At 64.1% G+C, this 15,358-nt stretch overlaps 4 protein-coding genes across 4 annotated transcripts; 2 read left to right on the top strand and 2 right to left on the bottom strand.

The window, feature by feature from the left end:
• Positions 1-154: 154 nt before the first annotated feature.
• Positions 155-8,890, top strand: AMSG_04834 (inositol 1,4,5-trisphosphate receptor type 3; the record flags this gene model as incomplete). Its single annotated transcript, XM_013903048.1, has 2 exons — positions 155-1,092; positions 1,128-8,890. The coding sequence occupies 2 exons, from the start codon at positions 155-157 to the stop codon at positions 8,875-8,877; spliced, it is 8,688 nt and encodes a 2,895-aa protein (XP_013758502.1). The 3' UTR covers positions 8,878-8,890.
• AMSG_04833 (uncharacterized protein) lies at positions 8,461-12,150 on the bottom strand. The gene has a single exon (XM_013903047.1). The coding sequence runs from the start codon at positions 12,106-12,108 to the stop codon at positions 8,893-8,895; it is 3,216 nt and encodes a 1,071-aa protein (XP_013758501.1). The 5' UTR covers positions 12,109-12,150; the 3' UTR covers positions 8,461-8,892.
• A 243-nt stretch (positions 12,151-12,393) lies between these two features.
• AMSG_04832 (uncharacterized protein) lies at positions 12,394-13,733 on the bottom strand. The gene has a single exon (XM_013903046.1). The coding sequence runs from the start codon at positions 13,720-13,722 to the stop codon at positions 12,613-12,615; it is 1,110 nt and encodes a 369-aa protein (XP_013758500.1). The 5' UTR covers positions 13,723-13,733; the 3' UTR covers positions 12,394-12,612.
• A 480-nt stretch (positions 13,734-14,213) lies between these two features.
• Positions 14,214-15,270, top strand: AMSG_04831 (uncharacterized protein). Its single transcript, XM_013903045.1, has 2 exons — positions 14,214-14,427; positions 14,724-15,270. The coding sequence occupies exons 1-2, from the start codon at positions 14,231-14,233 to the stop codon at positions 15,211-15,213; spliced, it is 687 nt and encodes a 228-aa protein (XP_013758499.1). The 5' UTR covers positions 14,214-14,230; the 3' UTR covers positions 15,214-15,270.
• The last annotated feature ends 88 nt before the right edge of the window (positions 15,271-15,358 follow it).

Genomic DNA, 15,358 nt, shown 5'->3' with positions numbered 1-15,358 from the left:
AAAATTTAGTGGCCTCCAAGTCCACCCCCCACCCCCCACCCCCTAACCTCCTGCCTCCAGTAGAGTGCTGGAGCTCAGACACCCCCCTTGTACGGCCAACACTTAACACGCCGTCGTCCTCTACCAACCTCTCCCACATACGCAGTGGCTCGACATGGAGGCGTCGACGAGGAGCGAGGCGTCGGACATGTTTGTGTGCATCGGCGATGAGCTGGTGCTCAGATTCGAGGAGACGACACGCAGTGGGGAGAGGATACGGCGAGGCTTTGCCTACGGACTGCACGTCTCGGACGCATCGGTGCATGTCTCGGACAAGCCGTACTCACACGCTACCTTTTCGCCAAAGGCTCTGTTCAAAGTCTCGGTCATGCAGCAGTACTCAGGTGGAAGTACATCGCCGGCAGCCGGAGCAGAGCTGCAGACGCAGCGATCGGGCTCGAGGGTGACCTACGGTCAGACCATCCAGCTTCAGCACGTGGTCTCGCATCGCATGCTCACCGTGTGCGAGTCGGAGGCCGGCGTTCTCGAGCCGGACTGCCTCTCAGTCGCGCTCGACCCTGGATCGGACGGCGCGTGGTGGACGCTCGTACCTCGATACAAGCTCCGCCAGAATGGCGGGCCTGTGCGATATGGCGAGGCCTTTGCGCTTGTCTCGACCAAGTGGAATGTCTCGCTTCACGTATCTCGCGCCCCGTTTGCGGATAACTCGTTCGAGGTCACCGCTGGCTCCCAGGCCTCGCTCTGGCGGCCGCATCTGTACTCGTCGTACGCAGCGCGTGAGGCGGCGGCGGCGGCCGGTGACTCGCCGCCGCTGCAGGGTGGAGCCATGGTCCGTCTCTTTGCCATCGAGGACGACGGCTACCTTGCATACGAGTGGACACGAACCGACGAAGACGGGGCGGATGTCGAGGCTGTTGTCCTCCACATTCACTCGCGCGACCGCGAGGAAGAGTCCAAGCACACGCTCGCGTCGGCCAACTCGGTCTTTCTCGTCGAGCACGCCGACCGGACGTGCGGTGGGCCAGTCGTCACCTTTGTCGGCGACGCCACTCCCGATCTGCTCTGCTCGCCCCGCGCTACAGGCTCCGCCACGTCCGCACCCTCGCCTACCTCACGGTGACTGGCAGTGGCGAGTTGGCCCTGGCGCCGCCGGGCACCGGCCTCACGTCGCAGGACACGCTATTTATTCTCGACGTGGTCGACGCGGATCGTACCACAGCTTTTTCGTCTGACGATACCATCACCACCACTGTCCTCCTCTCGCATCACGTTCGGCTCATTCACGCTGCCACTCGCCGGCTCGTTCTTGTGACCGACGACGACGCCTCGCACTCACTCCCCCACACTCTGCATGCTGCCATTGAGGCACATCATGATCTGCCCCGCAAGACCCGGTTGGTCATGGGCACACGCGCGCTCGACTCAGTTACGGATCGAGTCGACAACGCTTTCTCGCTCTCACGGCCGACCCATGCTGCTGAGCATCTGCTTCACTACCTTGCCGGCGCCAGCGCCACGCTTCGCGCCTACCTGGAGCTCTGGTCCCTCCCGCTGCCACCATCGCTCGCACAGCTAGGTCCTGTCCTGGCTGTTATGCGCAAGCTCACCTCGATGGCTGCGCTCGCCACCCATCCGCACCCAGCGCGTGCATTTCACGGCGAGCGCGTCCAGCGCTTTCTCCGCGAGTTTGGCATCCTCGACCTCGTGGTTGCCACCCTCGTCACTCCCTTTGACATGACAACGTCGGCGACAGCGCAAAATGCTGCACGCAAGTTTCTCAAGCGGATCAACAAGCGCCTCGCTGCTGTGGCACAGATAAGCGAGTCGCTACGGACGCTATCACCGCTGTCGTCGACGCCGCACCTTTGGCACCCGCTATCGCGCCCAGCCCCGGAGACCACTTTGGACTGGAGTGAGGGGAGCGTGTCGTCGGTGACGACCACAGACTCGGCGTATGTCACGGGATCTGACGACGACAACTCGCCGCCTCCCGCGCCGCTTGCAACCCCACCAGCCATAGACCCTCCGGCTCCATGGCATCTAAGCGACGTGGTCGAAGCCGCCAGCTCTCGTCCGCGCGGCCCGTGTCGGTTTGTACCTAGCGATCTGGCACACCCACGACTTGCCCACCTTGGCGAGGCACTTGCGACCGGATACGCGCTCCTGGCCACCGCCGTCCGGCTCAACCCGTTTGCGTCGCTCCGGCTCGCAGCACACACCCAGTTCTTTGTCACCCACATTGGGCACGGCTTTGGCGCCGCCGGCCTCCTCATCGCTATGTACAAGGACAACAGACTGCTGCTGAAGCGCGTCGAGCCGCGGTTTGTCGAGTCTGTGGTTGCTTCACTTTCTGCTTCGCCGCACCTTCCGCTCCTCCGGCTCCTTGCCGTCCTCTGCACGCTCGACGGCAAGCCGCTTCCGCGCAACCAGTCGCTCATTGCGACTGCTCTTCTTGACGCGGCGCCGCACCTGCTACCAGCCATCCGTCTCGACTCTGCCACAGCGCCGTTTGTGCTGGTAGCCTCAGTCCATGAGGGCGACACAGGTCGACAGGAGCCGGCATCGTACTCGATGGCTATTGCCGAGCCAGAGACTGAGCCGATTCCGGGCACCGCGCTCTTTGCACAGGCCTATACCCGCGAGGCGCTATTACTACTCGCAAGCATGGCGTCCGGTCGCAACGACGCCATTGCGGATGCCACGGCAGCGGCGCTTCGCATCCAGCCGCAGACAATGGTCGAAATGCTTCAGGCACCCGGAACCCAGCCGTCGATCCGCGGCGCGCTCTTTGCGCTCGCTACCTCGCTCTGGATCGAGCGTGAGAGCTGCCCGCTGACGATCCGGCACCTGCAGCGTGTTCGCATCTGGCCGCTGTTCTGTGAGCCGGAGCTGCATGCGGCGCTGTCGCCAGTCCCGCCGCGCGAGGCGGCCATTGAAGCCAACCCGCATCTTGAGCGGCTGGCAAGGCTTGTCGACAGCGAGCTGCAGCGACTGGCGGAAGTCGAGCTCGCCCACTTTCCACTCTCACTGTTGCAACCTGTCCTTCGGGCGGTGACGCGGCTCATTGAGCTCGGCATGTACACGCCGTTCTCGCCCGCTTCGATCGACGCGCTGCACCCATTCCTCGGGCTCATGCACCAGCTCTCACTCCGTGTTTCGCTCTTTGCCGACCGCCCATCGAGCGCTGTCCTGCCCAGCATTCTTGGCCACGCGCTCCGGCGGCAGCTCGAGGCCTGCAAGCTCATGGTAGTGCAGGCCATCGAGCAGCTGGAGGCGATCCAGCTCAACGACTTGGCCACGTCGCTGCTGGAGCTATTCTACACTCGCATGCAGACTGTGCTCGACAATGACGCTGCATGCGCGGCTGTGGCGAGCAACGCAGGCGCTAGTCGGGATCTGTCGCCAGCGCCGTCGCCATTGCCCACGCTCCTCTCGCGTCAAAGCGTGAGCGACTTGCTGGCTACGTCGGCAACATCGCTGAGCCATGGACTTGCGGTTGCGCACCAGACGTCGCCGATGACCACCGCACAGGTCCGGGCTGCCATGCATCTCATTCGGGAGCAGTCGCTGAAAGCCACAGCGGTCCACGAGCTAGTGGAGGAGCTGCTGCCGCAAAAGTTGCGGCCACCGGGATGGAAGCCGCACCTGCGGGCTTCGGCTGCGGTGGCGCCATCATCACTTGCGGCTGTCCTCATTGACGACGATCTTGCCGGCGGCCTGCTCCAGCTTGCGGCGCGGGCGTCAGGAGAGCCGCTGGTTGCCACCTTTGGCCTCATATGTGCCCATTTTACCAAGGCCGAACAGCTGTTGGAGCTCCTTGCGTCGGTCAAGGTCCTTGTCAACCCACTGGCCATTGCGCAGTATCAGCGGCTCGCGGTAGGACTGGCAGCATTGGAGACGGTCCCAGTCGTACTCCCTGAGGCGGTGGATCGACTCGAAACCGAAGTCATTCCCATGCTCCGCGACGCACTCGCGTTCTGCGAGACTGGCCACCGCGACATCCTGCTTGACCTCGGCTGCCACACTGCGCTGATCACGTTTACACAGCGGGTGGGAGAGGCGTGGATGGCGACAGCGAGCAGGAAGAGTGAGCACAACGGGGCGGTTCGCCATGTGCTCCGGCTCATCTTTCGGTTCCTCGAGGCGTTTGTGCGCCGGTCGCCGGACCACCAAGCTGCGGTGGTACCGTACGTGGACGCGCTTGTCACGGCTTCGCGATGGGAGGTGGGTGCGACTCTCACGCTCGCGGCGCTGTATTCGGGCAACTATGGACTATGTGCCCGCATTCCCACACGGGTCCTCCAGCACGCGCTGGACCAAATCAAAACCACCGGTCTGCACAGGCACTACCTGCGGTTCCTGGCGTGTGTGCTCTGCGCGATGAACCACACCATTACGCGGACGCAGAATCGAGTTCTCGCGCTCCTGCAGCACCCGTCGAACGCCACCGTTCTTGTCCTCTTGCTTGATGACAATGCCTGGCCTGCCGCTCTTGAGGAACACGCTTCTCGGACAAGCCGCAAGTCAGGCGACAGACTGCTGTACCACCTCGAGCTGATGCGACTCCTCGGCTCGTGCGCCAACACCAACCGGCTGGCCGAGGTCAAATGCCAGATGATGATCCCACTCGAGACTGTGGTCTCGCGGGTGCTGGCCGCGTATGGATCACTAGAGTTGCAAGCCCGCGTCCGCGGCGCCTACCTCCACTTTCTCCGTGAGGTTTACGTCGACAACGACATGAGCCACGTGGCTCTGCGCTTTCCAAGCGAACTGACACGGGTGGTGGGCGAGGCTATCGGGATGCTGGACGCGCACGGGACCGCGTCGAGTTTGCTGACGCGGTTTTTTGAGGCCGACGGGGCACGGGCGCGCGACGTAGGCTCTGTCTCGTCGCATGTCCACGTTCACACTCACGGACCGCACGCGCCATCGGTGGTGGAAGACGTTGTCTCCCAGTTAGTGTTCCAGGACGTGCTCGCCTTTCTGCGCGTCGTCTTTCACGACTCGGATCAGGCCCCGGTGCTGGTCTCGCACGCCGAGAGCGCACGATTGGGCAACAGCGCAGCACTCGCGCTTGTCAAATTGTTTATCTTCTGGTTGGAAAAGGCTAAGGCATTTTATCCGGCGCTCCGGAGCGGCGAGCTGCCTGCGGGTATGATCCGCTCAGCCGTGACGGCGTCGCGGCCGCATCTGACGCTGCTGGGGCGTGTGCACGCGGTGGCGTCGACACTCTTTGCCATGCGGCAGCACTACGCGCAGGTCATGCCACGGGGAGTGGCTGCGCAGGTTCTGGCGTGGACGGCGGCCGGGTCGACGCCATCGCATCACGGCGGCCCAAAGCCGATGCGAGTGGCGGCTGACGTGAAGATGATGGGCATGGTGAGCCCTCAGTCCGCGCGGGTACGCGGGCGCGACGGCGACTTTGAGGGTCTGCTCTCGTCGTCGTCAGCGGTCTCGTCGTCATCATCGTCGTCGTCGGCCTCATCATTTGACGCGCACTCGATCCTCACCTTTTCGACCGACTCGGAGTCGATCGAGCACTCGGAGGCGTCGCAGGGAATGGAGCTTGAGGCGCTGATGGGCGATCTGGGCGGAGGCGGCGATGCGCTCGCGCCGTGGAAGGCGATCACCAAGATGGTGGCACATGGGTTGCGGCGGTTTGTGCGGAGCTACAAAGACGAGTACACTGGGTCGAGTCAAGGGTGGACCAAGCTGGTGTTTGAGATGCGAGCGCGTGAGCGCGACGGAGCGCTGTCGAACCTCATTTCGCACACGGAGCTGTTTGCGGAGGCCGGGAACAGTGTGCACGGGGTCCACTTTGCGCAGCTCTGTCTCGATATCCTCACATGGGCTGCGCGCGAGGATCGCGGGTCCGCCTCGACCAAAGTGGCAGACTCGCTGGTTGCCGGACTTGCACCGACGCTGGCGCTGACGATGACAGTTGCGTCGGGCGGCGACGACCCTGCGCTGCGATCGCCAACTGAGAGTCATTTGCTGTCGCGAGAGCGGCTGCGAGCCGAGCAGGCGCGACTCGACTCGCTGGGGCTGACAAGCAAGGTGGTGCAGTTTGTGGTCTCGAGCCAAGGCTCGCTGGTCCTCCCCGGCCTCGCGGTACTTCACGCGCTGCTCGCCGGTGGAAACATGGACGTGCAAGCGACGTTGTACGCGGCGGTGACTCGGCCGGCCAATCTTCTCGGCCATCTGGGGGCTACGTCGGTGCTCGATCTTGAGGCTGAAGTTAAGTTCCAGCGCGGCCGTCGCGGGTCGTGCGAGTCGGACGGGCTCTCGGCGGCTTCGATTGATTTGCTCGACACCGGCGCTGACCTCGCCAACGAGCTGTACGCCGGGAGCGAGGCGAGGAGCGACGGAAGCGACGGTTGGAACGAGAGCGAGTCGGATACGATGAGCGTTGAATCTGGGCTGGCGTCGGAGCAGGCGTTTCTCAAGCAGCGCAACGAGATGCTCCATGACAAGCAGTTGATGTTTGAGCGGCTTGTGCGGCGCGGGAACACCCGCGCGCGCGAGGTGCACCCCCTCAATGCGGTGTACCGGTTCCAAGTGCCACTGCTCCGGCGGCTAGAGCAGCTTCTGGTCAAGGCCGGGTTCGAGATCGAGGACAAGGCTGCGCTTCTTGTGCAGAACCCGCGGCTGTTGCAGGCCGAGGTGCTGCAGCGGTTCAACTTTCGGCGTGGGCTGTCCTTGTTGGAGGAGCAACCGGGGCAAGGTGGGCGAGTCATCATGTCGCGCGACAAGCGGCAGGACGTGCATGGCGAGGAGGGCCATGTCTTTACGGTCCTGCTCCTTCTCCAGGCACTGTGTGAAAACCATCACCACGAGTTCCAAGAGTACTTGCGAGAGCAGGTCGACGTGGTGCGGTCGTTCAACGTTGTTGCGGCACTCGCGCGGTATGTCTCGCTGCTGGCTTCATCAGTGAGCGCGGCGACAATCCACGTGGCAACCCAAGCGTTTGCCACCCTTGCCGAGCTCTGCCAGGGGCCGAACCCAGCGAACCAGCGAGTGCTTGCCGACTCGTCGGTGATCGAGGTAGTCAACTCGCTGCTGAGCTCCAAGCTGGACGGCTGCGCCAAGGCCGATGTGTATCGGTTGCGCAAGACAGCGCTGACGGCTGTGGCAGCGATTGTGGAGGGATCATCGACAAGCCGGGCCAGGCGGTTTGAGCCTGGTTGCGACGAGCCTCCAGTTCACGGCGTCGTGCTCTCCAAGCTCAACGTCAATGTACTGCAGCAGATTCTGGAGGCAGCCGCCGGTGAGCAGGGAAAGCGCGACGGCGTGCGCGAGCGAGGTCGAACGGAGCGCGACGTGACGGGCGAGGCGGTGCCATGGGAGGCGCGGCAGCAGGAGGCGCGCGCGGCATTCCGCCGGGGCGGGATTGGAGGTGGCGGGCGGTGCGAGGCGGAGAGCGATACCTCGCAGAGTGTGACCAGCAGCGCAGCCGCAGCAGCGGCGGCGGCGGCGGCGGCGACGGCGGACGCGCAGTTTGAAGAGGCAGTAGCATGCTACATCCTCCTCCGCAGCCTCCACGACAAGGCACCTGACGCGCCAGAGCTACAGGCGCTGTTTGCGGAGCTTGATGACGGCGTGGGAGCGTTCTTTGAGCGGCAGGTGTCATCTGTGGAGATCGCCCATGGGGATGCGGGCGTGGAGCGGATGTACTTCAAGGTTCCTTCGGCGGCGCGGTTGCTGAACAAGCGGTCGCGGCGGCGGCTTGTGTGGGACGTGGCGCGCGACGACACGCGGCTGCGCGACTTTCTAGACCGCGCCGAGGACTTGCTCGACGAGATGCACCATCGGTCGCGGCTGGAGCCGTTTGTGTTCTGGCGGTATGTGGGGCGGCACGAGCAGGCGCTGCGGAACACGTCGCTCCTCCTTGCCGTGGTGATCAACGCGCTGCTGCTTGTTGGGCTCCAGTCGAGATCGCGCGACAATACGTGGCGAAGCGAGTCTATCCGAATCTGCGTCACGATGTTTGGCGGGGTGCAGACGGCTACGTCTGGGCTCGTGGTTCTCATCTATCTTGTCTCCCAAGCGCCGCTTGTGCTGCGACGATATTGGCGGTCGCGGGCGATGCCTGCGTCTGCGGCGGTGAAGGGTGTGCGTTCTGCGGTGTATCTGTGTCGGCAGCCGTTCTTTTGCTTCCACTTGCTGTATGTGGCGTTTGCGGTGTTTGGCAACGTGATCCATCCTGCGTTCTTCTCGTACCACTTGTTGGACATTGTGACGCGGAGCGAGACGCTGCGGTCTGTGACGCTGGCAATCATGGTGAACGCCAAAGCGATCGGACTGACTGTGGTGCTCGGCCTTGTGTGGATGTACATGTACGCGCTTGCCGGCTTTGTGCTCTTCCGTAGCGACTTTGACATTGCCGGGAGCTCGTACTGCACCTCGCTGCTTGAGTGCATTGTGACGGTGACGAATCTCGGGCTTCGTTCGTCGGGAGGCATCGGCGACCAGATGGTGCTGCATCCGTACACGCCGGACCGCATGCACTCGTATGGGCGAGTGGCGTATGATCTCTCGTACTACTTTGTGTTTGTGGTCCTCTTCCTCAACCTCCTCCTCGCCATCATTGTGGACACGTTTGCAGCGCTGCGGACGCGGAAGCATGCAGTGGAGCACGACATCCAGAACAAGTGCTTTGTGTGCGGACTCTCGCGCGACGACCTGACGCGCGATGGGCCCGGATTTGTGTACCATGTCAAGCGCGAGCACTCGATGTGGGCGTACGTGGCGCTGTTTGAGCACTTGCGCGGCAAGGACTTTCTGGAACTGACCGGACGTGAAGGGTACGTTCTGGCCAAGCTCGAGCGGCGAGACCCTTCGTTCTTTCCTCACACGGCGCTGTCGCTGGAACGGTAAAGCAGGGCGCAGTGGTCAGGACGCAGCCGTGGGGCAGCATGTGGGGCAGGAGCGGGTGGTGGCGAGGACGGCAGCGAGGTCGGCTTCGAGCTTGGACACGCGATCGGCGAGGGCGGCGTGCTGGGCTTGGAGAGCGACGATCTGGGCGTCTGGGGTGTTTGTGGACCAGCCCTTGCCGACAACGCCCTGGGTCATGGTTCCAATGGTGCCCTTGACAAAGGAGGGAAGGATGTCAGCAGCGGCGGCGGCGGCGAGGCCGCCCCATGCAAGGCCGAGGTCGAAGAGGTCCGGACGGGCGTCTGCCAGCTCAAAGATGATGCGGGCGGCGGCAAAGTCGAGATCGGATTCTTGAGTGTAGAGGCCAATGTGGAGGGCGTAGGCCTGCTTGAGGTCTGCAAGCTGGTCGAGCGCCTTGTCGTTGAGCGAGTACGAGGCCAGCTTGGACGAGGAGGAGGATGGGAGGCGCGAGTATTCGATGAGCGAGCCGACGTTGAAGAGGACCGAGGCGGAGCGAGGGAGCGAAGCGGCGGCGGCCTGCAGATCACCGGCAAAGTGGAAAAAGTAGAGCGGCGTGGTCGAGGTGAGGGAAGAGATCTGCGGAGCGCGGAATGAGCCGACGCCGGCAATGTCAATGCCGACGTCGATGCAGGCGTCGACGACCAGCTGGAGGACATCTGGCGGGGCAGTGAAGGACTTGACGTCGAGGACAAGGGCAAGCGGGGCGTCGCCAAGGGCGGCGCGAATGGCAGGGACGACGAGCCGCGGAGGGGTGACTTTGAGAAAAGTGGCGTCGCCAGGGACGCGAGGCTCTGCGGCAACGGTGGCGAGGGCGGCGGCGAGGTCTGCGGCGGCGAGATCGCCCGGGGCGGTGGCAGCAGCAGCAGCGAGCGGAGCGAGGTCAAGGGCGCGGCGCATGAGATCAAGCCAGTCAGCTGCGGCAACGCCTCCGGCGGCGGTCTTGCGTGTGGAGGCGACCGAGGCGTACGAGGTGAAGCCAAAGTGCTCGGCAACAAGGTGTGAGGCGGCGCCGTGGGCGATGACAAGCGAGTGGAGGATGCGTTGCGGCGGGAGCGGCGGCGAGTCGGGCGCAAAGAGGGCCGGGTCGATGAAGACGTCCCACTCAAAGACCGGGGCGACCCACTCTGGGTCGGCGGAAGCGCCAAAGGCGGCGAGGACCGGGTTGTTCTCGAGCATAGCCATAACGACTCCAGAAACAGAGGCAGAGCGAGTGGCGCCGCGGGATGAGACAGCGGCAACGACGTCGGCAAAAACATCGGGCATGAGGGCCTCGAGAACGGCGGCCCAGGGCGGCGAGGCGAGGAGGGCGGGTGCGGCGCCCATGAAGGATCCGTGCGAGTAGAAGCGGTTGGCGAGCGGCGGGAGTGGGGCGAGCGGCGGGACGGTGTGGGCGAGCATGTGCATGGGGTTGATGCGGTAGCCCGAGGCGGCGGCGGGAGCACGGACGAGGGCCGGGAGCCTCGACGGAGCGGCAACAAGCATGTCTGTGAGCGCGGCGAGAGCGGCCGCGCGGAGGGTGCGGAGCTTGACAATGCCGGCGGAAGCCGAGCCGGATCGGAGCATGAGACCGACGGACGAGACAGCGGCGGCGAGCTGGAGAACGGCGTGGGTGGAGAGGGTGAAGAGGTAGCCGACAAACGGGAGGACGAGGAGCGAGGCGGCGAGGGCAGACCAGCCGAGAAGGTACCATGTGGCGAGCGAGTAGAGGAGGTGCCAGAGCGAAAAGACGTGAATGGAGTGGCGGAGGCGAGGTGCGGCGGCGTCGTGCGAGGTGAGGCGAGCGGCGAGCGAGACGGCGGCGGAGACCGGGAGGAGCGAGGCGACGCCGGCGATGGAGAGCGGAGCGAGGACGAGCGAGACGGCCAGGGCCTTGACGAGGCGGACGACAAGAGCCGGGCCGGTGAGCTGGCGCGAGACCTCGGCGTCGCGGACACCCATGCCGTCGAGCTCGGCAAGGTAGGTGAGGGTGGACGACTCAAAGGCAGTGACGTGGGGTGTCGAAGAGCGAGAGACGAGGAGGGCGCCGACCTTGCGAATGATGGCGGCGCGCTGGCCGTGCGTGAAGCGACGGAGGGTGTAGCACCAGGGCGCGGTGCCGCCGGACCCGGCGCCGCGGGCGAGGTCGGGCAAGAGCTTGAGCGTGGCTTGGCAGAGCGAGAGGTGATCGCGGGTGAGGCCGAGGACCGACGAGGAGGCACCGGAAGTGGACGGGATGTACATGGCGCAGAGCGCAGCGGCGAGGTCAGACGCAGCAAGTTCGGGCTCGGGCGCAATGAGCTCGGCAAAGACCAAGAATATGCGGCGGCGAGTGGCCGAGGTGCGGACATGGAGGCAGGTGACCGGGACGATGGCAGGCGTGAGGGACTCGTTGGCAGTGAGGGTTAGGACGTGGGTGAGAAGCTCGCGGTGTGTGGCTTGCTCGAGGCCGAGCGAGCCGAGGACGACGTCGTCGCCGGCGGCGAGGCGGGCGACAATGGCCGAGGCGATGTGGCGAAGCGGCGATGTCGTCGGATCGGCTGTGACGACCGATGCGCCGGCGAGGACCCAGCGGATGAACGGGGTGGCGGTGGCGGCAAAAGTTGGGGCAAGGAAGACCGAGGTGTGGACAACACGCGGGAGGTGGGTGAGGACAACGAGCGGATCGACAGCATGCAGCTCGTCCGGCTCGTTGGCCTCGTCAGCCTCGGGTGAGGCGGACCAAACGAGATAGAGGCAGCCCGAACTTGTCGGGGTGACGACGGGCGCGGCGAGCGGGGCGGCCGGAAGTCTGCGGACGATGGACGGCGTCCGGGTTGGAGTCCGATTCGGGGTGTGTATGGAGGCCGGCAGTGCGTTGAGCAAGTATCCTGAGAGCGATGACGGCGTGAGCCGGGAGGCTGAAGGGTGGATGATGGCGTCGTCGTCGTCGGCGGCATGGTCGTCGGGTGAGACGGACGATGGCCAAGTCGGGAGGGAGAGGCGGGTGGAGGGTTGCGGCGCTGTTGATGGCGGTGACAGCAGAGTATCTGCATCTTGATCCTTGTATGGTTCTGTTGTGTCTGGCTCTGTGTCTGTGTCCGGCTGAGGGCCATCGGGTGGAGGGGATGATCCAGGCGGTGCCTGCCATCGTCGTGCGTCGGTCAGCTCCACCGTCTCCTCCACGTAGGTGGTGAGGAAGAGTCGGATGTAGAGGAAGCACAGGTAGCGCAGTATGCTCCGTAGTGGTGCGAGCATATCTGCCTACACACACGGGCAACACACACACACACACACACACGCGCGCGCGCGCGTTGGGTGAGGGAGAGGGAGAGTGGGGGGGAGGGGGGGGTGGGGGGTGGGGGGGGGGGAGTCTGGTCGAGTGGGGGGTTTGGAGCTGTTCAACTCGACTGGTCGCAGGTGCGGTGGTTGAGGGAGGGAAGGATGCCGATGCCGCATGTGTGGGCAATGGATCTCGGTCGCGTGGGCAAACGGTGGCCACAAAAGCCGGCCCACCACGCCAGCCGTGGGAAGCTGTAAGGTCTTGTTTGATGCGGGACCGTGCGAGGCGCCGCTGGCATAGTCCGCTCTGTGTGGAAGAGTGCATCGATGTGGCGCTCGTTGCGATGCCCGAAGGAGAGGTGACCAACGTGTGGCTGGCTTTGCCAGCCACCGCCCATCGCCGCGCCAGGCCCGAGCATCGACCCGTACTCTCCTGCCAAGGTGTCGTCGTCGTCACCGTCAGCGAGGCTTCGCGCTGACTCACACGCCCATGATGGCGCACCACTCGGCAGAGACATTGGCCTTGGCGCCTGCCGGCGCCGACGTGTTGTAGCGATACTCAAACGGGAGCTCGCCAGCAAGGAGAGCGGCATCACGGGACCAGTGCATGAGGGCAGGGTCGGTTGTCTCGAGAAACGGGTTGATCTCGATGATCCACACGTCGTAGCCATCGTCCCGGGCCGGGTTGGCGACGAGGCCAAAGTCGATGACGTAGTCGTCAAAGCCGGCAGCCGAGAGCGCACCGGCCATGGCGGGACTGTCAAATGCCGTGCGGATGACATCGGCTATGTCCGGCCCGGCGGCAGCGAGCTCGGCAAAGTACGAGAGGTGGTTGTACTGCGAGAGCGCGGTGAGCACGCCGCGAGCAACAAAGCCACGAAACTCAAAGCCGACGTCGAGATCGACCCACTGGCGGACGACAACGTTCTCGTGGAAGCGATCCGGGTACTTGAGCGCCATGAGCATGTCCTGGTAAATACGTTCCGAGGTGAGCAGCAGCGTCGCGCCCTGGGGCGGCGAGTCGACGCGGAGAACGGCAAGGCCGGCACGGAGCAAGGCGTTGAGCTTTCCGTTGAAAGTCTCGGCGTCCGGCTCGGCTTGCAACGCCTCGGTGTACGCTGCTGCCATGGCCCCGTCAGCCGCCGCGGCGTCCTTGGGCGAGCGCGATGAGGTCTTGACAAAGACAAACGATGCGCCCAGGGCAGCCATACCCTCGGCGATGGCGGCCTCGAGGCGAGCCCGCAGCGCCTCCTGCCAGTCGCCATCGCCGACACGCGCCACTGCCGCCACCGCCGCCGCAGCATCGTCTGGCAGAGAGCCCGATCCGGCGGCAGCCTCTTCCGGATGATCGGCCTCGTAGTTGGCCACAAGGGCGGCGGCGTCGTCAAGGGTGAGCGGGGCGAGCCAGGTGGCAAAGGTCGAGTCGACCACGGCCGGGAGCCAGGCCTCCAGGTTGACATCGAGTACGGCATGCTGGTACGAGCGGAGGTACTCGGGCGTCCATGTCTCAGTCAGTACCGGCTTGGACTTGTCCACCGTCGTCGTCTCGCTCAGCTGCGCCTTGGCCGCGCTCAGTCCTGACAGGTCCATTTCCGCACTCGAGTCAGCTGTACGTAGATCACCGACAATTCGCATCCGATGCATGCAAGAGCCTGTCTACGGCACGATGCCTAAAGCGCATACATGCACATACATGCACATGTACGCAATCTCTCTTTCTCTCTTTCTTTCTCTGCAGATATCGCCAGAGAAAGAGAGTCGTGATGGGTGCATGGGGTGAAGCCAGCCATCGAACAGTTGGTGATCACACATTTTGCCTTCTTTTTTAAACACACCTGCTCATGCTTCGCCTATCACCACATACCTCACACACACACACACACTCAACAAGGGACCTATCCCTTCCCTCGCCTGTCCCCGTCTACCTCACCCAGTCAGGCGTAGTCGCTGCCCCCCCCCCCCCCCCCCACGTATCGGTGGGTATGAAGCGATGATCATGATGGTGGTGTCGATCATTGTCTGGGTTTGTTTGGTCGTCTGTTCGTTGATGTCTGTTTATGCACTGTTCCTCAAGACCCAACTCGACCAATTACACGGCATGGCTGGGCGATCGAAGCACGGATGCGCCACGTTCTTGATGGGCCTGAGCCTCCTCTGCGGCCTCATTGCGCTCCTTACCACCTACTGGGTCACCGTTGACTTTTCTTCGGGCTCGAACAAGTTTTACGGCCGCGCAGGCCTTGCCTACAAGTGCTTCCGCCAGGAGGACGATGCGGGCGTCTCGGCTCGCCAGTGGTACGAGCACAGACGGGCGCGAGCGAGAGCAGGTGGGGGAGGGTTCAGGGGGGGGGAGGGGGGAGGGGGATAGTCGGTGTTGAGAAACATCCGCGTAGTCGGGCGCTCGTGAGCATGTGCATGCGGATGGTGTGGGTGATGATGGCCTCGGTCGCGGCGGGGAGGGCGGCCAACGGCTGTTTTGAGGAGGCCGTGTGCTGGCATGGCGGGTGTAGGGGACGGCGCAAAATTTTGCCGGGCAAGTTGAGAGAAACGCCGTGACACTCACACTCGCCCACGCAAACAAACTTGCTTAGCAACGCGCTGCTGAAGAACTCGCAGACCGACAAGCGCAAGTTCCGCGCAGGCGAGGTGACATACTACACGCTGGTGGCATCGCTCGGTGTGGGCGTGCTTGCGCTGGCGCATCTGGCGTTTGTGGAAGCCGGCCCGCTGCCGCCCAAGTCGATGGCTGGCGCCGGATTCTCGCTGGTTCTCCTCCACGCCATTGGCATGCTCCTGGGCTGGATTCTCTACGCCGCGCTCCTCTTTGATACGGCCGAGTACGAGAAGTCGCCATCGCCGTACAGCGGTGGCAACACCAAGAAGATGGCGCCGTCGTGGTCGTTCTACCTCTGCGTGGCGAGTTCGTTCCTTGCCCTTCTCGCCACAGTCCTCGTCTTCCTCTTCATCGGCTCGTTTGGCGCCGGCGAGACCATCGCCCCGTCGCCCAAGTCGGATGCCGAAGCCGGCTCGTCCAACGATGATGACTCGGAGCCCGGCGAGGAGTCGTCGGATCTCGAGTAAGCACCAAACGAGGACCAATGCTGATTGAGCCTAACATAACAGTCGCGCCCCGGTTGCGCCACTACCTCTGCCTCAGTCACTGTCACTGTCTCCGCCACCTCTTGACTCTGCCTTGTCCGGACCCCCCTCCCCTCCCCCCCCCCTA

Source organism: Thecamonas trahens (assembly GCF_000142905.1).
Source record: "Thecamonas trahens ATCC 50062 unplaced genomic scaffold supercont1.19, whole genome shotgun sequence".
NCBI classification, from domain to species: domain Eukaryota; order Apusomonadida; family Apusomonadidae; genus Thecamonas; species Thecamonas trahens.
This window is presented reverse-complemented; position numbering and strand designations above follow the sequence as displayed.